The sequence below is a fragment of the Poecile atricapillus genome, chromosome 4, assembly GCF_030490865.1.
Source record: "Poecile atricapillus isolate bPoeAtr1 chromosome 4, bPoeAtr1.hap1, whole genome shotgun sequence".
Classification (NCBI taxonomy): domain Eukaryota; kingdom Metazoa; phylum Chordata; class Aves; order Passeriformes; family Paridae; genus Poecile; species Poecile atricapillus.
In genome coordinates, this window is record NC_081252.1 from 64,163,449 (window position 1) to 64,187,479 (window position 24,031).

General features: G+C 40.1%; 2 protein-coding genes across 6 annotated transcripts in view; one reads left to right on the forward strand and one right to left on the reverse strand.

Annotated features, from left to right (window-relative positions):
* Positions 1 to 16,054, forward strand: part of EVC (EvC ciliary complex subunit 1) — a 50,394-nt gene extending 34,340 nt beyond the window's left edge. Inside the window, exons 13-22 of one of the 4 annotated variants that reach the window (XM_058838568.1) lie at positions 5,209 to 5,318; positions 5,913 to 6,123; positions 8,235 to 8,441; positions 9,215 to 9,359; positions 10,244 to 10,349; positions 12,310 to 12,436; positions 12,697 to 12,790; positions 13,974 to 14,085; positions 14,525 to 14,555; positions 15,106 to 16,054. In XM_058838568.1, the coding sequence (XP_058694551.1) occupies positions 5,209 to 5,318; positions 5,913 to 6,123; positions 8,235 to 8,441; positions 9,215 to 9,359; positions 10,244 to 10,349; positions 12,310 to 12,436; positions 12,697 to 12,790; positions 13,974 to 14,085; positions 14,525 to 14,555; positions 15,106 to 15,129 (1,167 nt within the window). In that variant the 3' untranslated portion in view covers positions 15,130 to 16,054. Of the gene's footprint in view, positions 1 to 5,208; positions 5,319 to 5,912; positions 6,124 to 8,234; positions 8,442 to 9,214; positions 9,360 to 10,243; positions 10,350 to 12,309; positions 12,437 to 12,696; positions 12,791 to 13,973; positions 14,086 to 14,524 lie in introns of all 4 variants that reach the window. The other 3 variants (XM_058838565.1, XM_058838566.1, XM_058838567.1) reach the window with 3 other exon arrangements.
* A 3,885-nt stretch (positions 16,055 to 19,939) lies between these two features.
* Positions 19,940 to 24,031, reverse strand: part of CRMP1 (collapsin response mediator protein 1) — a 49,603-nt gene continuing 45,511 nt past the window's right edge. For both annotated transcript variants that reach the window (XM_058837753.1, XM_058837754.1), the window contains exons 13-14: positions 22,580 to 22,745; positions 19,940 to 20,985 (exon numbers count right to left, since the gene is read on the reverse strand). In XM_058837753.1, the coding sequence (XP_058693736.1) occupies positions 20,894 to 20,985; positions 22,580 to 22,745 (258 nt within the window). In that variant the 3' untranslated portion in view covers positions 19,940 to 20,893. The remainder of the gene's footprint in view (positions 20,986 to 22,579; positions 22,746 to 24,031) is intronic.

Here is a 24,031-nt window from a genome sequence, read left to right on the forward strand (position 1 = left end):
GTTCAAATGCAAAGTGCATCTCTTGTCCCTTTCCTACTATAAAACAGCAGCATGAACATTTAAGCAATAAGCTGACGCTTGTGTCCTACAAAAAGGAGCACTTGGTTCCCACCTTAAGAAGAAGAGATATTGGACACTTGTGCCAGGTGATTATGTCATTTGGGAGAACCCATAGGTGTTAGAGTTCTGGGTTGCTGTAATTTCTAATGTCCCCTGCCTCTGCTGTCCGCCCAGCAGTGGCCAGGGAGACAGGGGAGATAGATTAGCTTGTCAAAGAAGAACCTAAAAACGAGCTCTTCCCCTTTGCTGAGATGGCAGTTACAGCTTTATTTCTTGGGATCCTTTGGAGTGAGGTTGCAGGAGGGAAAGAGCAAGAGGTATGGATAAGAAGTCCTTTTTGAAGACAAGGGAAAGGTGTAGAGGGAATTCACACAACCAATAAGGGGAAGTGGGGAGAACAAGATAAGGGAAAGAAACTTACAATTCTACATTTTCGGGGGTACATTTTTTGGGTCATACTATTTTTCCTATTGTATTTTGCATTACAACACTGGGTCTGACAAAAGATCCATAAATCAACAGTCATGTTGACTGGCCTTTTAAACTGTCAGGCATTTTGCAGCAGGAGATACGTCCTTCATTTCCCTCTTGATAAAAGTGCTATGCTAAGAGTTACACAGTCACCTGCTTTACAGGCTTGGGAAGTTTTAACAAAAGAAGACTTTTCACCAGGGTATTTATGTGCGCTTTTCAAAGTGGCTCTAAAAGACATTTTTCCCTTTACTTTTTTTTAGATGATCTTTCCTAGCATTTATACGTCTGGAATATGATGTCCTTGGGGTGAAAAGAATCACTTTTACAACTGAAAAGAAAAAATCAGTTTCATATAACTTTGCCTTGTAGGGTTGAGGATATGAGTGAGGAAAATTGGAGTAAATGACTAATGAAAATAAATGTTGAGCATTTTCCCACATAGTCCCTAACTCATGATTTCTGTAGAGAGCAGTTTCAGGGAGCAGCCTCCTGCACCAGGATGATACTCACTTGGCAGTCAGTGTGCATCGCACCCCATCTACAGGCTGAGACAGAGAAATCACTTTCCTTTCATTCCCTGAATAATCTGTGCTAAAGATGTCAAAACAGAAGGGAGAGACATACTCCTCACCTTTATTGCCAGAGAGTAATACTTAGCTTCAGAAGATCCTGTAATGGTCTTGTAACCAAGAAGCAAAATATTTGGAAGCCTCCAGAAAAAAAATGGGATGAGATTTCCATCCATTCCCACATCATTGCTTGAAACCCAGAAAGCTGAACTGGCACCTGCTGTGCCAGCTGTGACGTGGTGTGCATTTTACCACTTTCTCTGGTTTATTTTTTCATAGCTATTGGAATAACACTTCAAGAAGCGAGACATTCCTTAGAGCTTTACTCCCCCATTTACCATACTTCTGTCACTGGTTTTACTGGTTGAATGCAGGAATCAGAGAGCCTGAGCTCTGTTGCAGCTGCTAAGTCTGTGCAGCAGCATGAGTGTGTCCCCTCCATACAACCTGTCTTTGAGCAAAGTCTATTCCCAAGAACAAGAAAGCTTGGAGATGTGTGTGGTGACTTGACCCAACACTGGAGTATTGGTGCAAGCACAGAGCCTGACCTTGCCACCTGGCCTGAAGTATGAAGTATGAAGCCACATGCCAGCAGCCTCAACATTCCTAGAGAATCTTTGCTGTCACATTTCTGCCTCTCTGTGTGAGGTCTTCATGTATTTTTGACGTGAAAAATACCCAGCTCTGCTAGCTCATCCCAGTGAGCTGCCTAGGTGATGTTTCCAATTAAACTTACAATATCCTGTTTATTCCAGCTGATTCTTTCTATCTTGATCATCTTCCTAAATGGCCTTTTTGAGACAAAACACTGGTTTAGTATTTGGTCTAATTCTCAATCTTCCTTTTTTATTGTCTCATCATAAATGTTTAATAATTCCTCCTCTTTTTCTCTTACTACTTACCCGACTGAGGCACTTCTACTGTTCAGTTTAATAACTGTGTGCTGGAGGAATTTCTGCTGTATTCTCAGTTTCCCATTGGTCTCAGGGAGGTGCAGAGGCATTTTATAAATTCTGCATACAGATTACCTTAAATGCACTCTTAATGGGAAAGGTGACTCATTCTTTAGAAGGAACTCTTCACTACTACAGAACTAGGCTGTTTCTTCATAAACAGAAGTAAATAACAACTACTAGAAGCACTTTGTAGTCGTTGTTATCACTGACAGTGATAGGATATACTTTTGGATATGATATACTGATAGCAAGTGAGGTGCTATATTTTGGGTTCTTGGCTGCAATATTGTATCATTTACTCATTCCAGTTGTAATTCAGATATCATCTCCTGTGTTCTGTCTCTTGGTGATATATATTCTCATGTTTGACTTGCCCTTCAAGAGCAACTTCTTAGTAAATAATCAGGTCTCCAAAAATGATGGAAACCCACATCTGAACTACAGCCAATCTCTCACTGGAAATAAAATTACTTCCAGAAAGTAAAAGGTCGTTTTCAGACTTTTCTTTAACTGCTGAAAGAGACATTAAAGTACACAGTGTGATGGATCTACAAGGCATGTGCAGAGAGGTGTGAAATACTAGGAGCTATATCCACAGAGCTGCTAAAGGGAAATGCTGATAACAATTATTACTTCAAGCAAGTCTTTGCCATCTGTCATGATGATACCTGGAGACCTGATAGACCTTAATTTGATGCTTGCAGCATGCAATCAGAGAAGACACTGTGCTCAGCTGTGCTCTGTGATTATCAGACTCACCTAGACTCAGCTCAGTTGAGATCTGGCTACACAGGTACGTCTGAGGCTCTTGCTGAGAGCAGCCTAGTGGGTCTCCAGTGCCATGCAGTCTTTTGGGCTGTGCTTCTCATGCTCAGCTGCACTCTTCCCATCTGTCACTTGTTGACTGCCTGCCCATCCTTGTCAGGCATCCTGCTCAGGAACATGTGTTTTGTTAAGGTTTTCTCCATGGAGTGAGGTCAGTTAGATGTGTCACTGTGTATTCTACATTGAAGGCACTAGCCATGAAAGAAATACATTTTTATTTTGAAGCCAAAGATGACAAAGTTTCTGATGTTCTCTGCACATCCCAGGGGAGTTCATTCTATGCTCACAGAGAAAGCCTCTCTCCTGCTTCCCAATGAAAAAACACATATCCAGCAGAGAGGCCCAGTATCACTGGGCCACAGTTTCTGACACTAACAATTGTGCAATTATATATTTGTGCTGGTTTTAGCACCATATGGAAACTAAACTGCAAATGAGCCACTCCCCTTCCCCTGCCTGTTCCAGTAAGAGAGTGGCAAAAGCAGAGACTATGGGTCGAGATAACAATTTACTGAAAGTAAAAGCCATGGAGTAAGAAATGCACTATAACAACAGCAATATTAATAGCAAAGGTACACAAAAAGAGAAGGTGCTTTACCCAGGAAAAGAGGAGTTCACCACTAGGAAGAAACAAAGAGATGGCAGATGCTCCCTGTAGGTTGTGCCCACTTGGCTACCCCAGACAAAGGTAATATGGAGACCATTCCCACTCACTGCCCATGTGGCCACCAGGAACAAAGGCAGGATGGTAAAGAAACTCCCATGGCTAACATTTCCCACATCCCCCAGCCTGAAACAATGAAAGCCAGTGACAAATAAATCCCCTGAGCCAGGCTGCACCACTGCTTTGCTGTTCAGTTCTGCACAGGTGTCTGTGCCATTGTTTGTCCCTCTGCTGCGCTGGTCCTGCAGGTCGCTGCCGCTTTTCCAACCGTTCTGCCATCTCCTTTCAGCTCAGCTCAGCTGGGCCAGGCTCAGCTCAGCTGCTGTCAGTGGGGCTCCCCATTGTTGTCACTGTTGCCAGTGGGGTTTGATCCCACCAGTCCTTCCCTGTGGCAGCTTCTGCACGGGCTCTGTTGGTCCAGTCCTGCTGCTGCTGAGCGTTGATGCCACTGTCCTTTCAGCACCATGTGTGTTCTGGAGAAAATGGGATGGGGAACAGGGCTGCTGATAGGGGCTGGATCTGCAGGAGCTGGTGCTGACACCCTGCTGGAGAGGGAGAGGCAAAATGGTGCCCACTTCTGAGGGGTGTGCTCATTTTCACCCCAAAACCACCCCACATTTATGATGTGGGTAGTATAGAATAACAACTTGAATGTGCCCATACCACACTTGGCTTCACCCCCTCCTGCAACCAGGACAACATCTAATACTTTGCTGGATGTGCTGATATAGTGAAACCTACCTGTCTGCCATAATTGAAAATTTAGTCCCTCTTGTTCTGAATGACACTGGAACACAAAGTGAAACTGTCAGACACTCTGGGTATTATATTTAATTTAGGGCTCTGGATACATCAGCAGGTAACCTGCTTTTATTCAGCTGTCAGTAGCCTAAAATATACTCTTCATCTTACAGTGAGAGCTGGAACCTTGCAAATATTTCAGTTTATGACTTACTATTCCTTAAATATTGGCAACATACTAAACAAAATCCTAAGTCCATATCTCCAAAAGTTTACAATCTAATGGCAAATCCTTTAAAATTAATTTAAAGATTAAATTCTTTGATCTAAATCTCACCGTGAAGGAGCTGTAAATTTGCAGTCCATATACTTACTTATAGATCATGTAATCTCCATTTCCAGCATATTCCAACATAATCCACTGTTTACTGTGACTGAAGTGTGATGAAAGATGATGTCTTTATTTTGTTCAGTGAGAAGAAAAACTACATTCTCTACTCGTGAAAATAAAACAATTAATTAAAATAAAATTAAATAATAGTAATAGTAATAATAATAATAAAAAATAATAATTAAATAAAAGGTTTACTGCAACCTGCTGATCAGAGTCAATGCAGTATTTTGTGTCATATTGTTATCTTTTTCTTGTTCCTCTGTTGTTGAAACCAAAACATTTGTAGGAGACACAGCTCAGGACTGATGCAAACCAGTGCAAAGCTTCTCTTTTCAGTGAGTTTTGTTTTAAGGTTTTGATAATTGAAAAAAATATTCCTAAACAGAATAATTTTAATTCAGCATGAGTTTCCTTTTGAAGGAAGGAAGGGATGATTTTTTTAGCAAAATAAACCCTTGTTTCTTTATTCAGTGACTGGCTGAAATCAGAGTATCTTATATTTGTAATTATTTTTCCTGCTTTTAGCTCTGGATAACGGAGTATGCTCTGTCTGCTGTGATGCAAAAGCACCTGTCTGAGAAACAAGAGAAGATAATTCAAGGTGTCGTAAGCAGACTAGGATGCCTCAGCAATGAGTAAGCACAGTTTCATCAGTCAGCAGTGGAGTAAAACTTCACTGCTAAAAACTTGTGTACATTACATTGTGGAAAGCAGTGCTGAGGGACTATTAGCACCTTCTGACAGAGAGCCAATTGCTCTAGATTTTTGTCTGAGTATCAAAAGCAAATTAAAAAAAATGGGCATATCATGACTCCTGGAAATTAGAAAAAATAGTCTTATGTGATTTGTCCCTGGTGTGCTTTGTGAGTATCTGCTGTGTTTGTGAGTGGTTTCTAGTTTTGAACCAGCCTCGCTTGGCACTCCCTATGTCACAGTGGAGTTGCATTTTTGCAAGATAAAATGTTAATTCCAGCAACATATAGATGGTTATTTAGCTATTTTATTTCTGTTTTCATTTTAATTTAACTTCAGTGTGACAGGACTATAAGTGTAACACAGCAGTACCCATTCTTTACACCTGAGCAGCTTTCCAAGGCATGCTTTGTACAAAAAGACATTGCACAGCATGAAGAATAACTTGTCACCTTTAAGCAATGACTTTGCTGAACACAGGTGTGCCAAAGCAGCAAGCAGCTTCACTGATGAATTCTTAATGGTCCTTTTTACAGGTCTGTTAGCTATATATTGCAAAAGCACCGACTTCTGCTGTGTTCAGTGCTCAGAAGGTTAACCTTCCGAAGAGTTGGAATGGCAGCCCTGGCGTGCATGCGACTGTCCAGAAAGAAGAGCTCGCTTCAGGAGCTGAGAGAGCAGCATACCCTGCAGAAGGGATCCTCCCTGTGCCAAGATGAGGACCAGTGGCAGTTACAGAAGGCAGTGGTAGGTACAGTGTCCAGGTGCGTTGTCTCCAGGGGTCTCACATGCTGTGATATTTGGCGTTAGAAGAAACCATGGCAGAAGTAAACTACAAAAAAAAACAACAAAAAAACAAAAACAAACAAAAAAAAAAAAGCTCCAAGGAGAAAGAAAAATGTTCTCTGTAAATGTTCTCTGTCAAAAGTGTGCACATTGCTGGCATAGGAGGTCTCTGAGTGTGCCTGCTGTAGTTTGGGCAGACAATTTAAAATTCCTTATACTTCATCGAGTGTACAGCCATCTGTGATACGTGTTACCCTAGCAAGCTTATTTAGCAATTTATTGATATGAAAATACTAATGCAAAAAGGATGCCAACATGTATAAAGGACTTCTGCAAAGCTACTGCTTCAGGGTAAGAGAAGCTCCTACTAATTCTGCTGGGAATCATAATATGTACTTGAGAAGTTCTCAAGGAGAAATTCTTACTCCTACCACACCAAGCAAGTTCTTCTATAGCTGTCATAATTTTTCATTCTTTTTTCTCTCTCTTTCTGTCCATAAGAAGATCAGCATCTTGCTTTCCACTACTCCCTCTCACTTAGCTCACATGGAGACATGGATTGATGCAATCACTGGATTCCCCAATGAAAATGAAATGTCCTCAGGTATTAGTGTTCCTTTGGCTTCTGTCCATTACAATCTCTTTCCAAGTCCAGCTAATACCCATGTCATAAGGAAATGCCTAAAAATACACATGTAAGATTCTTGCTGCTGAAAAAGTAGGACATAGGTGTGGAATGGGAAGAGTCAAGAGAGAAAAAACATGTTACAACCAACCTCCAAAACTAGAATGAATCTATAAGAGAGAGTCCAGGAGGAGGTTAATTAGCAGACACTCAACCACATTTTCAGACATACTGTGTTGTTTTACCCAAATTTAATTGGCTTGGGCCAGTTTAATACTGCTGGACAATGTCATGTCTATCCATTGATTTCCTATAGAATGTAAAATGACTAATGAATCCTAGCTTGGGCATAATCACATGACATTGGGTTTCTAAAAAAGGTGAGAAACAGTTTAATGACATTTCAACTTTCTCAAAACCCTCAAAAAATATGTTTTAGCTATAAATATAACATGTCAGAACAACCCATAATTAATAAAAATATACCTACAAATGAATGTTCTTTTTCTACTTGCATTTCTTATTTCCAAGAAGGCATCAAATAGGTACTATCCCATCTCCCAGAATATTTTAATGTTATTTAGCCTTAACTGAGTATATAAATATAAGAAATACATCAGCAACAGAATAGAAGGCCCTCTGTGGCAGACTACTACACTTAAGGATGACAGAACAGGTCATGCTGGTAAGCAGATACTGCTGTTCACTAAAGAGAGCTTAGATGAAAAGTGTGCATTTCTCATGCACAAAAATGGAGGCAAGGATGGTCCAAAGACCTCAAGGGACTTGAACTCTTTATCCTAAAAAATAGGTGTCTTCTGGAATATCATAGGTTTTAAAACTGGCATCAAGTATGTGAGTAGAGAACCATTTTACATGTTTCTAATGAAAGAAGAGAGCACCTAGCAGTGTTACCAGATGTCAGGTTCAAAATTAAGAAATACATGGAGAAGCTTTAGAACTCGCCACCAGAGGATGTTGTACAAATGGTTTTCAAGTGTTATAGCACACCTTTGGGACCTGTCCCAAGGGCCATTGGTACTCCCTAGGGTGTTGGTACTCCCAAGTACTAAGCCAAGTTTTTCTCAGGTAGACCACACAAACTGCAAGTTTTCCTGGTGCATAACTGCCTTGCTCTTGTGCAGTTTATCAAGGCATCCACAATTATCTCTTACTGGACTCGGGATATTTTACATACATGTGAATACATCACATAGAAGTGACTCATGGGACAGGATGCAGCTTGTACTGTACATGTCACAACAGAGGCTATAGTTCTGTTGCAAAGGCAAATGTGCTAAATGACAGTACAAACTCCTCTGTAAATTGTATTATTATAATTACTAAAACTATGACATTCTGAATGCGTGCAGGCCTTTCTTTCAAAGTGAAGCTGACTTCAATTGTTAACATAATTAAATGGCAGTGCTGTCTCACTGATTACCAGGAGTCCCACATTCGTGAAGAGGAAGAGAAGCTTGAGGAAGAAACACAAGAAACCAATTTAGAATTTCACCAGCAGCTAGTCACAGAAATCCAAGAAGCTCTTCAGTTTCTTCAGCAGCACATGGAGCAGGTGATTGGGCAGACACTGCTGCAGTACGCCCGGGGGGAAGCTGAAAGAAGGAGTTCAGATGATGGACAGGAGTTCAAGGTATGGAAATGGTCAATAGCAGTTTTCCAAACAAAACAAGGGTCACCTTGCACAGATGGAAAGCAATTTAATGTATGCATTAGCCTATGCCTGGAAGTATTAGCAGAAGACCGTTAGGATCTGTGTTAAAACTGAGCATATTTTGCAAAGTATTTACAAGCAAACACTTATGTAGCAGTACAGTATTTGCTACAGCAGCCAAAACAGGTTTTATTAAGTCAAACACTGGAATAGGAAAAAAATTGTCACAACTCTTGATGGCAGAAGAAGAGAGAAATGGAGATGATTATCTATTGATGAAGGGTTTGTGACTAATTAATAGTGTTTGTATACTTACAGCTTAATATTATTTCATAGGTAATAAAATTAAAATTAAAATTTATATCATAGATTAATAATAAATAGTTATTTTTTTTCTTTCCAAAGTAAACATTTGGATTTTCTATGTAATGCAAAGTCAGAGCAGAGCTACACATAGATTAGCTTGCTTTGCTAGCAGTTGGCTTGGCTGTTAAAATGGGCTGTAGAGATTGGATGGATAGGGAAATGATCCCTTCCCAGATGGAGATGAGGCAAATTAGAAAGATTTTGCTGCAATTTTTCGTGTTGAAATGTTGCATGGTTTTCAGTATCTCAGTCTGCTCCATTTTTAAAGCCACATTCAATATTCAAAATTTTGTGTGTACATACCAAATTAGGTATGGGTTTTTTTAAACAGTTCAAAACACTTTTGGGCTTGGAAAATTAATTGTGACTTGTACTGTGTGATATAGGAGAAACTGGTGGAATCTGCTGTTGAAAGTGTGTATGGGACCAGCAATAATATCAGTAGACTGGTGCAAAACTACTACCAGCAATTAGGAAAAATCACAGAAGGCTATGAAGGAAAAAAGCTCCAACATCTGAAATCCTTACAAGGTTTGTATGATATTGACAACTGTAAGACAATTCTGCCTCCCAGTGACTGTGCTTAATGTAAGGCTAGAGGATTTTGCTTCTTCTGGCATCCCTTGGCCTAGGAAATCTGAATTTAGTCTGCCTGGCACAGCCACAGGAGCAAAGGTGGAGAGTACCTCTGCTGGCACAGCCAGCCCAGCCCAGCCCAGAGTACACTCAGTAACTGCTCCCTGATGGTGCAGTTGGAAGGAAAGGTGCCTGTCAGCCTCTCTGAGTGTTCAGAAAATGTTGGATGCTCCCCAGATGAAGGTTACATACCCTGATCTGTTATAAACCCATGCATTTCTCTCCTGTTTAGTTTAAAAGGAGTGATACAAGGTCCTGTCAGATGAGCCCAAGCCTTGCTGCCAGGCAGGACTTCAGGGCCAAGAGTCAGGAGCCTGGTCAGCAAATAAGCACTCAGTCACTGAGTGAGCATATGCAAAAGTAACCAGAATAGTTTCCTGACATTTGAGGGGACATCTTGTGAAGCTGGGCATTCCCAGGAATAAGACACCTCTGAGGGGAAGGTTTTCTTTATATTTCATTTGTTGTTTAGGTATTACAGTTCTTGCTTAAAGGCATCAAGGTCTTTTTAGAAAATTGCTGCTTTGAATTCCATCAGTTAGCCTAGTGGGAGAAGTAGGTAAACAGGAATTCAGTGACATTCCTATCTCAGCTAAATCATGCATAAAGTATTCTCTTTGCAGCAGATCACAGTGATAGAGTGTGTAAGAAGTTCTTGATATCCCTAAGGAGCAGTAAGTTTGGAAAGACTACCTAGAATCAGAATTAATTTTTGATGAAAGTTGTCACAACTCAGTTTTTAATTGTGAGCAAAAAAATTTTCATAAACATTATTTCAGCAGAAGGAAATGAAAGGATGAGACTGAAGAGTAAAGAGAAGGAACTGGCATTGAAAGAAAAACACACCAAAGGCCTCCTAAATGTGTCATCCACGGTCCACCAAAGGTTAGACCAGGCAGCAGCACTGCTGTCTATTTAAACTTCGTGAGTGATTGCAGATCTACATAAATGTCTAGCTGAATAAGTGTCTTGAGTTTGCATTTTATACTTGTCTTTGATAGAAAAGAAATACCTATTGCCAAATGATGTCTGCCCTTTGATCTCAGAGAATTACTTTCTTATTAAATAAACTTTTTGATGGTCATTAGTTACAGATTGAAGAACTATATTTAGGCAGTTTGAAGAAAAGAGAATGGAATACAATGCCAAAACATATGCCAAATTTTAAATGAAATTTAACATAAATGTAGGATGGGAACCAATGCAGAATGTAATTCATTACATTTCATCCTTTGTACTTTGAACTTCAAAAGTGTTTGTTAGTTTGCTGTGGAGAAAACATATACTGAAAAACATACAATGAAAATGTTTGAAGGCCAAAAAAATACTCAAAATGGAAAGACAGCTTCAGTGAATGCCTTGGAAAATCAAGATTACTCACACTAAATTTAGAATGGAAGCCCTCAAATGTTAGTTAAATAAAAATCATATTTAATTAATTACTGATTTAATGAAACTTAAAGTTCAGATGAAAAGAACTGCAGTTAAAAAGGAGTAAGTTGTCATAAAAAGCTATGGCTTGTCACGTACATGATACATTTTTGTAGTCATTTAATGTCTTTACTCTTGGTTTATTGTCCAGAAAAATACAACAGCTGCAATTTTGACATTGTAAATAGGCTAAATCCTTCTTTAGACATTCTGTTTCTTCTAAACTGAAAGATATCATTGTCCACTTTTTTATCCCTGTTTGAGTTAAAGAAATGGATTTATATAATAAAGGGTTACAAAAAAGATCTGTTAGTTATTCATTATCAAATTTGTCATTTATTCTGACATACAAATTCACTTTTAGTTGTTGTATCAGTTTTTTTTCCTCCCCTAATCTTTTCTTATATCATAAAACAAAATACACTGAAATTTGCCTTCACAAATTCTTCACAAAAAGCTTCACAAACAGAAGTGTGGTATTGAAGAATGTAACTATGCAGTATCTAAGCTGGTCTCATAATCATCAGTAATCAAACCTGTTTTCCTATTGCCATTAAGATTTCTTTCATAGTCTAGTCCTTTGTAATTAATGACAAGGCTTACATTAATTTGTCTAACTCCTATAAACTCAACATTGTTTGACTATTTTATTTCTTTTTGCCCTTGGTGCAAGGTTAGGACTGTGAGTTCAAAAAGCAAATGCTGAAAGGTAACCTCTGTAAGCAGTGACCATTACAATAGCAGCTCCATTGAGTGTAAATGGCAGAAACTATTTGTGTTACCTCCTTCCCTGAGGAATTTGATGGGTGATTGGCAGCATTGCTTCAAGGTAGATGAGGAAAGAAAACAGAAGAAACACAGATGCAGCAAAGTTGCAGCCATTTAGGTTGTACTCTGTTAATAATAATCCTTAACCAGAAAAGCAAAACAAGTGAAGAATACGGTTGTTAATGGTTTCAGTTGCCAAGTCTTGAATTAACATGTTGATGGCTCAGTCTGGTACTGAAGAGCCCTGGATGAAATACCTAATTCTTAATCCCTTACCCTCACACCTGGTCTTTGGACAGCTTGGCCCTTTGGCAACCAGAGTAAAACTGACCCTAGAAACATACAATAGTTTTGAAAGCAGGCTTCAACTTTAGAGCTGAATTCCAGCTCCCAAAGCCATGGACACTGCAAACTCCTGTAATTCCTACCTCCAAAAGGACCTTGTATGCTATGGACAGCCAAAGCAGGTTATTAAAATAAGTAAATCTAAAAATCTACCACAAAATTTTCTGTCCCAGCAGAAGCTGGCTGGGCCAATATTGTTAATGAGCTTTTCTGTCTACAAATCTTCTGAACAGACTTTGACAGGATTGTATTCCTCCCTTGCACTGGACAACATTTATACATCTACATTTCTCTTCACCAGGGTGGTGCTACAGCAAAACAAGATTTTGGCTCGGTTTGAACAGCAGCAACAAATTCGTCTGGAGTCTCTGAAACAGAAGCTGCTGGGATTGCACCACCTAGGAACTGAGTTGGAGAATCAGCTAAGGGTAAATCAGGGTGAAATGGTTCATGGATCTGAAACATTCAGTGTAAAAACATGGGACAGATTGTAGGGGTCTCTTTGCTACCCTAGTTGAAATCAGTGCTGAGACATCACTGTCTTGTAGGAACACTTCCCTGATTGTTTCCCATATTGCTTCCTGTGTTTCTGCAGTGGTGTGCCTGTTTTGTTGTGCCACATGTAATAACATAACCCAGAATTGAGCTGTGTTGTGTTGAGGGGTTGCTGCTTTGTCTTTGCATGCAGGAAGCAGAGCAGGACTTTGTGAGAGAGTTGGCTGTGCTGACCCGAGTTCCACTGACTCTGAAGAAGAAGCCTTCCAAAAGGAGCAAGCCAGCAGGTCGGTTCTATCCTGAATGTTAAAAAAAAAACCCACATAATTCCACAAATCAGTGCAGATTTTGCAGTATAACACACCAGAGTTTCAGGAGAGATTCTTCATCAGTGCCATTTCCCTAATTTGGATGTAGAAAAGTAATGAAACCTTTCAAGGTCACCCAGTTCTCCAGCAGCACAGCCACAAACAAGTGTCACCTTTCCTCACTCCAGAGCAGCCTTTAGCCAATAGATGACATTGTGTCCACTGAGGGAAGGCTTTGCCTTGCTGAAACCAAAACATTTTTCATATCTTTGTCATGTCCCTTAGAAATGACTCTGTTCAGCTCAATTGCTAAATCCACAGCAGAGTTGAATCACCCAGCTTTCATTCTCCTGGTAGAATGGAAGAATTGCCTCCCACACATGTACAATCCTACTGAATCAGAAGGTTGATCTATTTTTATGAATCTACTGTAGTTTTAACTAATTATACTAATTCATTCTTCAAGAGATACTCAGGGGCAAATTTTTAGAATAGCAGTTATGTTTCCTGGTCCACATTTCAGGTGCAGTGTACAAGTGTCATCCTTTGAGCTGTGCAATCTTTCTGTCATTATCAGAATGAAACATATGGCATTACATTTGAAAGGTGCTGGCAGGCAAGATGGGTGCCTGAAAGGGAAAAGTAGCTCACTCACCTGCACAGTTTTGAAGTGTCTCTCCCCAGCTGTTGTTTCTCAGCTATGCAGAATTGTTTGCCTTGGTAGGCACTGTGACTGCACGGACGTATGTGGAAGCTTAGTTCAGGGCCCTAAAAGCAGTGAATTTTTAACATCATGTAGTTCTGATTCGGATCACTCAAAAATATGAACTGCCTTTTCTTCTGTTTGGTGGTAATAAAAAGCCTTTTTCAGTTACTTGCTAAGAAAATTTATGATAGGGCTTTCACCTGTTGCACTACATGGAAGCTTACTTCGGTGTTAAGTGTGGCAGTTCACAGTCTGCTGTGTGAGAACTAACCAGTGGTAAAAAAGCAGTGTGCTGTGCTAATGTAAGGTGGAGTGATTTCCTTGGAATAAAAACAGGTATGTGTGAAGTGTTAGAGCATAATTTTTTAGTTTAGGTTAATCAGAACCAAACAAGCCTCTACTATATGTGATTATTATTTTTTTTTTTTTTTTAATCCACTTCATTTGACAATTCAGGTGAAAAAGCAAATTCCAAAAGGCAGACCATCCAGTCACCTGAACCAGCAGAAAAAGATGATTCTCATGAATATATTCAAGAGCCCCATGGAATAACTTCTGGCTTATGCAGGTACCTTAGAGACTAAAAATAGGGTTTGTGAAAAGTTATTTATAAAAAAATCCTTTTTTTAATATAAAAACTTCAAAATCTACTTCTTAGGAAGGTATGACAATCAAACTCAAAACATAATGCTTTCACTAGCTGAGCTTCCTTAATATTTACCTCTCATATGTACTTAACCTTTGTTAACCCATGATCTTTTTTAAAGTTAGGAAATTCATCTGTATTTGCTTGTCTGTACTGCTATGTATTTTATAAATAGCTTTGATTAAAGGTAGAGAAATGAGAAATTCTGTTTCCAAATTTCCTTTATTTAGTTTTATTTAAACCTGAGTCACAAACAGCATAAATCAGCAGAGACAAGTGAATTCAGTGGAACTAGGCTGAAATGTAGCAACCAAAATATGGTCTGTGGTATTTAGGCTTTCAACTTCTACCTTTATTTCAGGAATAAAGGCAAGCGCCGGTCTTTGGCTGATGTGAGTAGCAGCTCTAACAATGGTTTTCTTGATAGATGTTTCAGTTGGCTTATGCTGGGGTGCTAACTAGAGAAGAAATGGCTACAAACCTGAAAGATGCCAGCTGATTACTACGGGCAGATCAAACCAGCCAGCTGGTTGCTGTGGCTTGATATATTGAGCAGAGAAAATCCTGCTGACAGGCAAAGCAAACAGTTGGCTCTCAGGAGCCACAGGCCTTTGGGGAAAAGTATTTATCCCCTGAGTGACCTCAGCCTGGGACTGACTTCAGGAGATGGCTTCTTTTCCTGATGGCATCAACCCTTTTCACGCACTCCTTTCCCACAGCCAACAAGGGAGACGTGTGTAGGGAACAGGGACCCAACAAAGGAACGTTTATGTTTTTGCAACTTTGTTTTGGCAGCCTCAATAGAGGCAGCTGAAACCAGTGAGTGCAGAAGTTTATATAGCAAGCGCCTTTCTTTTACCAAAATTAATTTAGTTTAAGAGGGCAGTATAGCATTTTAAACTGTCAGCAATTTTGTTTTCCTTTTCTTATTTATCCTTTCAGAGAGAAGTCACAGAGTTCACATGAAGGGGAGACTGAACCAAGGAAAAACTCGAAGATGTTAAAAAAGAAAGGCAGCAGGTAGTAAAAGCCTTTGTCTGAGCTGTCTGAACACAGTGTACCAAGGCATTCTTCTGGGGAATCTCAGCAGCTATAGGTACTTACTGAGCTGCTTTGCTGAGGAACAATGAAAAAAATCAATAATAACCCATAAGTCTTTTTTAGCTGCAGACCAAGAATCAATCCCAACTTCCCTTAGCTGTTAATAAAACATTCCCTCTTGGTTTTGGTAAGGGGGAGCAAGGAAGTCTTTAATACAAGCTCTTCGAGATTGCTTGGGTAGTGTGCTGGAGAGACAGTTTAGATTTGGAATAAATCTGAGGAAAGTGCACTTGTAGAACAGATGTACACTGGGCCCAGGTCAGTGTATCTCTGTAAGATTTCATCACAATAGTGATGAACTGTTTACTTTGGAGCCTGAAATGTGATACATTGAATCTTTATGAATGCTACTTCGGCCTAATAAAAAGAGGTAAAAATGTAGAGAATATGTAAACAGGCTTCAGATGGTACTGATACATCAAAAGATGACATTTGGTCTAGCCTTTGTTATTTTATGTCTTATGTATGCTTTTTTAAATTTGTATAAAAATTTTTATATATGTATTTGTCTGCCTTTGTTTTAGAATTCAAATTGTTACTTTTAGAGAAAACGAGAGAAAACTGATTTGCTCTTTCACTTTTTATACTTCAGTTTCTAGTCTTCTTCCTTAAGTGCATCCTTTTGTTTCCAATATACTTTGTTATGCTCATTATGTTTCCTATGGGAAATTCATGTTATGCAAAGCAGTTGATTCTTACTGGCTGTACAGAGCACCTGTATTGTGTAATAAATTGTCGCACTTAAGCACTTGCAGCTTTCATGAAGTGGGAGTATTCTGCTTTTTTAAAAATAAACACATATTTTGCTAATGATTAGGTTGTCCTTTGTTGGAGGATGGAGAGAACTACATCAGTTACACAGTTTGCCTCAGAAGTGCTGCTGTACAAACGAGTTCACCAGGCCTGTTACACACACATGTATAATGGTTAATTTTCATCTCAGTTGTAAAAAAAAATAATTCTAAATAGTACCCTTTCAAGCATTCAATTCTGCTATTTCAGCACTCTGGTAGCTCTGCCTGCTCAGTCTGGACATTTTAGTTGGGGATTTTTCTTGGTGTTTTGGTTTTTTATTAGGTTGTTTGGTTGTTTGTTTGTTTGTGGGGTTTTGTTTTGTTTTGTTTGTTGTTTGTAACAGAAGCACGGTATTGGCGTTGGACAGAAGGCGTTTTTACCCCACAGTGCTCTGTACCCATGGCACGGGGAGCTGTCACCATCGGAGCTCTCTCCAAACCCCTCAGGACAGCTCCTGCCGCACTCGGGGTGCAGCAGAATCACCCGAGCATCTTTCTCATTACCCGAAGGGGGTCTCCCCCGTGCTGTGCTTTGGCCAGACCGGTTTGAAATGGCTTTTTCTGTGCGGTAGGAACGTCCGGACGGTCCCAAAAGCAGGGCAGCAGTGCCCTCTCCCGGGCAGCTCGCCGTGCTCGCGTCCCTCGCTGGGGCAGGAGGCGAGCAGGGAGCCAGCGGGGGGCCCTGTGCCATCCCCGCCAGTCCCCCCGCTCCGGGGGACACCTCCCAGGCTTCCATCTGCCTGACTTTCCTGGGATGCACTTTCTGCAGACCTTTCTTTTCTCCCACAGTCACGTTAGCAATCTCCTGTGAAAACTCCCACTACTCTTGGCCTCAAAAGTTACTTCACTCCCCTTGAGTTCCCCCACGGATACACCGAGTTCCTGTTTAATGTCATGTGCAGATGAGCATAGTGTGACACTTCCCATCACGTCAGTGAGGCAGATATTGAACAAGACAGGGTTTAAATGGACCAAGAAACAAGTGCAGAAAATGCCAAACAAAACTTAAAGCAGTTGCTTTGCAGTTAATACTGTTGAACTTTTATGTTATGTTAAAGAATCATAGACTTGGACTAGGGGAAAACAGGATATCTAGGCACCAGTCACAGCTAAAAACACTCAGTTTATAGTGCAGATCTATAGAGCACCCTCTCTTTATTCTGGAAAGGAGAATATGGAGGTTTGATCATGCTTTACAGGTACATTTAAAAAATGACGCAGAAATTTAGGGGAAAATGTCAAGCCTTTTTCCTTCTGTGTTTAAACATCAAGGGTAACATTATTCCATCTCCCATACACTTGTCTCCCAACAGTCCTCACTGCCATCACTGAAATTTATCTGGAAAGTTTGTGCAAAGTTCATCACAACCATGATCCAGCCTTCCCTTCCATATCACTTGATTAATGAAGATAGTTCCCAGCCTGGCCATAGGACTGGTTTTAAGCAGACTATTGCACATAGAAATAAGGAAGAGCAGTTTTAAATCATTAGAGCTACATCAGGTATTGAAAGGTCATAGCCTGTTGCAGATTTTTAGAAGTCTGACTCTTCAGAAAGCCTGAAAGCTCTGCACTGGTTACAGCTGTAGTTGAGATAACAGCAGCTCCTCACCAAGTTCACATCTCCCAGCTTGGTGTTCCTGCAAGGGAACAAACTCAAGTGCAGTTTCCTCTTCTGCAGCATGCACTTGGGATCACCAGCTAATCCACATTTTCTTTACTGGTAGTGTTCTGGTTTTTTAAGGACAGGTTAGTGAAGTAGGTGCAGGGGCATTACTATGATATAGACTCCAGGTGAAGTCTGGAGAAGCACCCCTTACCTTGCTTTGTTTTGCTGTCCATGAGCAATGGCACATGTAACCATCTCTGATGGAATCACAGTAACCATCCAGGTGAGGCCTCCTTCACTTCTCACCTGGTGAGGATCCATGTTTTTTCTGCAGGCTGCCCCTCAGCAGTGCCACAGCAAGAGCAGGCAGGCTGCAGGGGCTTAGGCTGCTTCTTCTTGGGGACATCACAGGAGAGTCACATTGACCTGACAGGCACAGTCTTGTTCATACAGGAGCACTGAACCATGAAATGCCTCTCAAAACACCCACACATATTTATTCACAGACACTTCACTGTGAAAAAATAAATGCATGTTAACAGTGAATCTTTGACCAGCTTGTAGGCAAAGGGATTTTGGTTTAAGATACTGTTAAGTGTGTAGGGAAAGTGGAATCTCAACACAATTTACACAATGATTTTTGCTACTTGCACAAAAACGTGCAAGAAATGCAATAAGGAAATTGTAACCAGCAGTTCTGAAATTTTCATGCTGTCAAATTTGCCAGGTAGCTTCACAAACCGGCTGTATTTCTGCTGTCAAGGTTACATCACCACAGCTGTTGCTGGCTGTCAACACTCATAGCAAATGGGTTGGAATAGGACAAGGCAGATGGAGATTTGGCATTTCAGGATTGCCTTACCTGCTAGGCGGTGGGTTATTCCAGGGCACACTGTCCTCAGGTTTCTCTGCTAGTGTTATTTTACTTCCTATAAAAAACCTGAACCACCAAGCGAGCAATTTATTTTAATTCATATCATATAAAATATCTGAGCCACCAAATGAGCAAGGAAGCCCAAGAATGAGGGCATGCTCCAGGCAAATAGGAAACATGAATTTGAATTCTTAGCAGAAGGGATTGTTCATGAAAAGCTTTATTTTCCTCTTTTTTTTGGAGCAACCAATTCAGTTCACTGCAGACTGAATAGCAATGTTTCTGCACTGGTTCAGCTCAAAGCCAAAGGAAAAGCTGTCTCTTCAGACCAGCTCTGCTGCTATGTTTCAGACCAAGCTGACCAAAATGGATTTTTCCAGGGTAGCAGTTCCTTTCCTAGGCAAGCTAGAGGTGACAATATACTAGTTTAGAATGACAAGTTTCAGGTAGGCTACTGCCTACTGTTATGCCTCACATTCACCTGGCATGCACCACACAAGCTGTGCCAACACAAGTTACTGCTCCATGGTGGGATGGATGGGTGTCCAGTGGTCAAAAGCAGTGCAGCTGATAGAAGCACTTCAGTGGCACCCCACTGCTGCAAGATTTTTCCTGCTGCAGCTTTGTAGTGTGGATAAAGGCAAAGTAGCACAAGGGGAGGTGTTTGTTGACTTGCTAATACCATGACACCCCACTCCCACTGCAGGCTACACCTCCCACAGCATCTGCAACACCATCAGACAAGCAAAAAGTGACAGCAAATAAGGTTTCTTTACATAGTTTGTGAGTCAGAAAGACAAGGAGAAATACTTCCTTCACTCTCAGAGAATTTATGTCCACTTCCCTCACCTTACCTGCAGCATGTTCTTTTCCTGCCATGCCTGGACACAGCTCAGTCAGCAGAGAAAACCACAAAGAAGTCAAATATAGCTTAGGTCAAACTGCAGCACTGGGTACTAGTTCTGTATTACAGATGAAGATGATGGCAGTGAATTACCCCTTTAGGCAAAGAAGATGTAGATCTGTAAGTCTTTGGGAGAAAGTTAATTTGTGTCTCATTTGGGCAAAATTGAGGCAGCTGCAATGTCATAGAATCACAGACTTGATAAGGTTGGAAAAGAACCCTAAGATCAAATCCAACTATTAGTAAGTACATTTTAGTCAACAGTAAGTACAATTTTTAGTACGTACTTTTTTACTGTGAGTACTGTTTAATAAGACATACTGTATCATGCTCTAGTATGCATATGCAGACCTATACACTTATCAATACTTGTGGTCTAAGGAGGTCTTCTGCTGCATGGTATCAACCTGAAAGACAACTTCTCTTGGGTTCCTTCATTCCAAATTTTCAGTCACCAAGTCACAGCACTGGAAAGCAGAGTAAGACGCTTACCCATCAATTAATTTCCTTTATTTCACAAGCTTTGAATTCAGAAATTGAACCACGACTAGTAGATCTTGATACGGTAGAGTAAGTAAAAATGTATGTGATTACAAAGGAAAAAATTTGTACAAAACTTTAAAAATCCGACAGCAACTTGTATTATCTGTAAGTACCAAAAATCTCATGCAGAAGGAGAGCACTACTGCCCAGGTGGAGAAATCCCTGTAGGGGTGGCAATGGCATTGGTATGTAAAAACTATGGCTCTGTCTAAAATGGAAACAAGAAGGACACAGACTTGGAATGTACCGAGTGGGAACAGACAGGTGCTACGGAGACCATTTGTCATTACGTGTCCCAATGAGTTTCTGTGTCTTGAGAGAAGTGCTTCTTGGGTTTATAATAAATTAAAGATTAAACAGAAGCTGCCTATACTACTCTACTGCTTACTTTCCAGATGGCCATTTTCTTCCTTCATTAGTGTTTTTGGTGGTGTTTCTTAAATACAGACATTAATCTTGGCATTGTGTCTAGTCAATTGTTGGCAATGTGTTCTAAAGGGACTCACTCACAGAATGCAACTTGCATAAATAACTCAGTAACATGCATTAACTACTCTAATACAGCGAAAAGGAACCATCATTCAGTTACGAGACAAAGCTAAAACCTGTAGTCACTAAAGGGGCAATGGAAGCACCATGCTTTAAGGTGACTATGGCATGAAAGCACAATTGTGAGGCAAGTAGTTCCAAGCAAACACACCACACTATTATCACCTCTTTCTATACAAAAAAAAAAAAGAAAAAAAAAGAAAAAAAAAGAGAAAAAAAAGAAAAAAAGAAGGACATTTCAGTTTTTATTTCTGTTAGTACCAAATAAAACTGTGGGCTCGATAACACAGATATTGAAGGGAATGGACATTATTCCCGTGATCCTTCATCCTTGTGTTTCTGTCCATCATTGTTTTTCAGCCAAGGCTGGTAATATTAGAGCGCCCACCGGGAGGTGCCACGATGCGGTGGCCAGTACGACGTGGGTTGTTGTCATCAATCTGAGCTCCTGCAACAACAGAAATTGAGGAAACAAAGCTATGAAAGGGATTAAGCCATCAGTACTGGGTTTTTTTTCTGGCTATGCTTCCCTCACACCACCATCAGCTGGCATCTCTTGAGCCTGACTGAAGTGCTGAACACGTTTCTGTCTTCAATGAGAAGTGTGGGATTAAATGCTTAGGATCAGACTAATGCTCACCATTCATGGAGGATTGTTTTCCACTAACTTGAAGAGCCAATGACAAGCTACAGATTGGGTTCCCTTTGTGAGATCAGACCTGACAGAAACTATTACTAACTACAAAAAGTACCCCAAAACACATACATACGGAGTGGACTTTTCAAACCTGCCTCACTGACTTAGAGTATATGTCCTTACTGAGTCCATTGGACAACAGTTCAGTAAATCTAATGTTAGCAATCATAAATCCATGAGGAAATGAGTGCTTCAAACTGCATTTTAAATGCTGAAAGGTTAAGCTTAAGGGGACAGCAAGCTTTCTGACAGGCTAAATATTGCCTGATCACACTCAATTTCCTAAAGGCAATGTAATAAATGTGTGGGGTCTTTTAAAAGGTTACTGTAGTCTCTGCTTCTGCTTAATTTTGGGTTTGCATCATTCAGATCAAATTTCTACCACTAAATGCCTTGTTAGAACCCAGATCCAGCAGTGCACTGTGAAACCACAGCTTCAGATGCTTATGAAAATCCAATTATTGGTTATTGCTAAGATGAGAACTTTCTAGGCACTTTTTTTGTTTTGTATAGCTTCGTGTATATTTGTATGGCAAAAATATACATCACCTCATTAGAAGGGCTTTTAAAATATTTGCTCTCCTAGGACTTTCTTACACAAGTTTCACTTAGTTTCTAAAGAGAAGATCTATAAAGTATGAAAACTCCACCATCAGCTCCCACAAGGGAGAAAACCCAATTACTTTCATAACATCATATGAATGCATTATTCACCACTGGGGCTGTAGACTTTTGAAGAAAAAGTATTTGACACACTTGTGATTGTCTTCAGATTACAAGAATCATTTCTAGCAACCCCAAAGGATGACTTTCCAGTCTGTTTCCTATGTACCATGGAAAATGTTTTGGGCACCAAGAGCAGAGGATAAGAAATACTCCAATCTGCTTATGAACAACTTCTGCACGTGGTTTATGACCATGGACAAGGACAGCTGAGGTTTTCAGGTCTGGCAGTTGCTGTTGCAGATGCAGCCTGTGAGATGTCTGATGCTCACAGGTTGCACCAGGACCAAGTCCCATTGGCTGTGCACGCCAAGGGGCTTCAGTCACATCAACCAGAGCACTCAGCTAATTGCAATGGGCCAGGTAAATAATATTGAAAGATTGACACAGAGAAAATTTCAGATTGCAAACATTTTGAATATTTGACAATATGTAAAATATCCCTAGGCAGTATTATATTATACTATACCTATATACTTATATATATATGTAAGTATATGCATGTATATGACTATATACAATTCTTTCATATTTGACTGAAGAAGTAATTATAATTGAAATTCATCACCAGTAATCCATACTCATGGCTTTAAAAGGTTTCTCTTTAGTTAGGCTGACTTACCTGATAAGCTGAAATTGGATTGATGGAGGTTTCTAATTGGTGGGGGCTGGTTTTTGGCAGGGGAGGATTTAGTTGAGGGTGCAGGAGTTGCATATTTTGGCGTAGCTGGGATTTCATACACAGGTCCATCATACATTCCTCTGGAGACTCCTTGCAGTCCTCCCACCTAAAACAAGAAGACAGTAAATATCCAGACACTGAATGCTCAAATACTGCTGTCTAATGATGCTGTAGGAAGAGAGCAGTGAGCACAGAGCTAAATTCTGCACTGGCTGAATTAACAACACATCTATTTTATATATAAAGCAAAGTGCAGTTTGCTTTATATATAAAGGAAATTATAAAGCTTGATCCCTCCATTTATATATATATAAATGACAAGAGACTTCCTTATCAGGCTTCCTTCACAATCAGAGGAAAGAAGTGGTATTCAAAAGAACAGGTGTGGCTTGTTTTACATAAGATTAGTCACAATCACCTCTTTCCTTTCAGCTGCCACGTCACACTCGGGTTGTAGCACAACTGATACCCACTATACCAGCTGCAGCAATTTCTCTCCTATCTGTATTTCCTTTGCTCCTCCCCTCTGTAGATCTCATTCTCTTTATTAGAGCTCATTGAAAAGGAGTGGCAATTTTAAAATTAAATTTCAAAAGGTTTTACTTCCTGTCATTAGCTAGAAAAGCAATTATACACTGGACTGTGTCAGGGAATCTATCTTACAATATTTGTCAATAAAGTAGCTGTCATTTGAGCTCTGATTTGTTTGAGGTCTCTAGATCCTTTCCCTATTTGATTCTTACAAGGAATATTAAAAAAGATAAATTCACTGGCCTTAAAATCATAGGAATCTAGGAAACAATATTTTAATAAGAAAAGTTCCAGTTTTTAGAAAAAGCCTGAAGCCATTGAATTGCAGAATGCAAAGTTCATCAAAAAGATCAGAAATCTGTGTCTTGCAAGATTATGATTTCAGATAAATTTCCCCAACAGGTTAAAAGTGAAATTAAAATTCTTTATAGAAAGACACTATTCACAAGGGTTTGATCCAGCTCTCAAAGCAACCAGTGCATTTTCCTTTCTTTTGATGACAGGGACATCAGGCACAGAAGAGCCACCGTCTTTCAGGCTGAGCCAAAACTAATGCCCAGAAGAGAGCAGCTGCCAATCACTGCAATGAATCCATCTTCCAGGGACCCACAAAGGCATGAATTTAACTGCTATCCCTGCTCCAGGGATGAGTTTATACTGCCAACTTGGGCCAGTTCAGTTTTGCAGTACCTTGATTGACAAGTTTTTCCATATTCCTCTGTTGTGCACTGGCATGTTCATACAGCAGCTGATAAAACCATCAAGGGATTTTTCTAAATATTTCCAGTGGATAAAACTTGACAGTGGGAAATGCAGGCATGAATCTGCTCTCCCTCTCGGCAGGCAGCAGAGGGAGCTGCA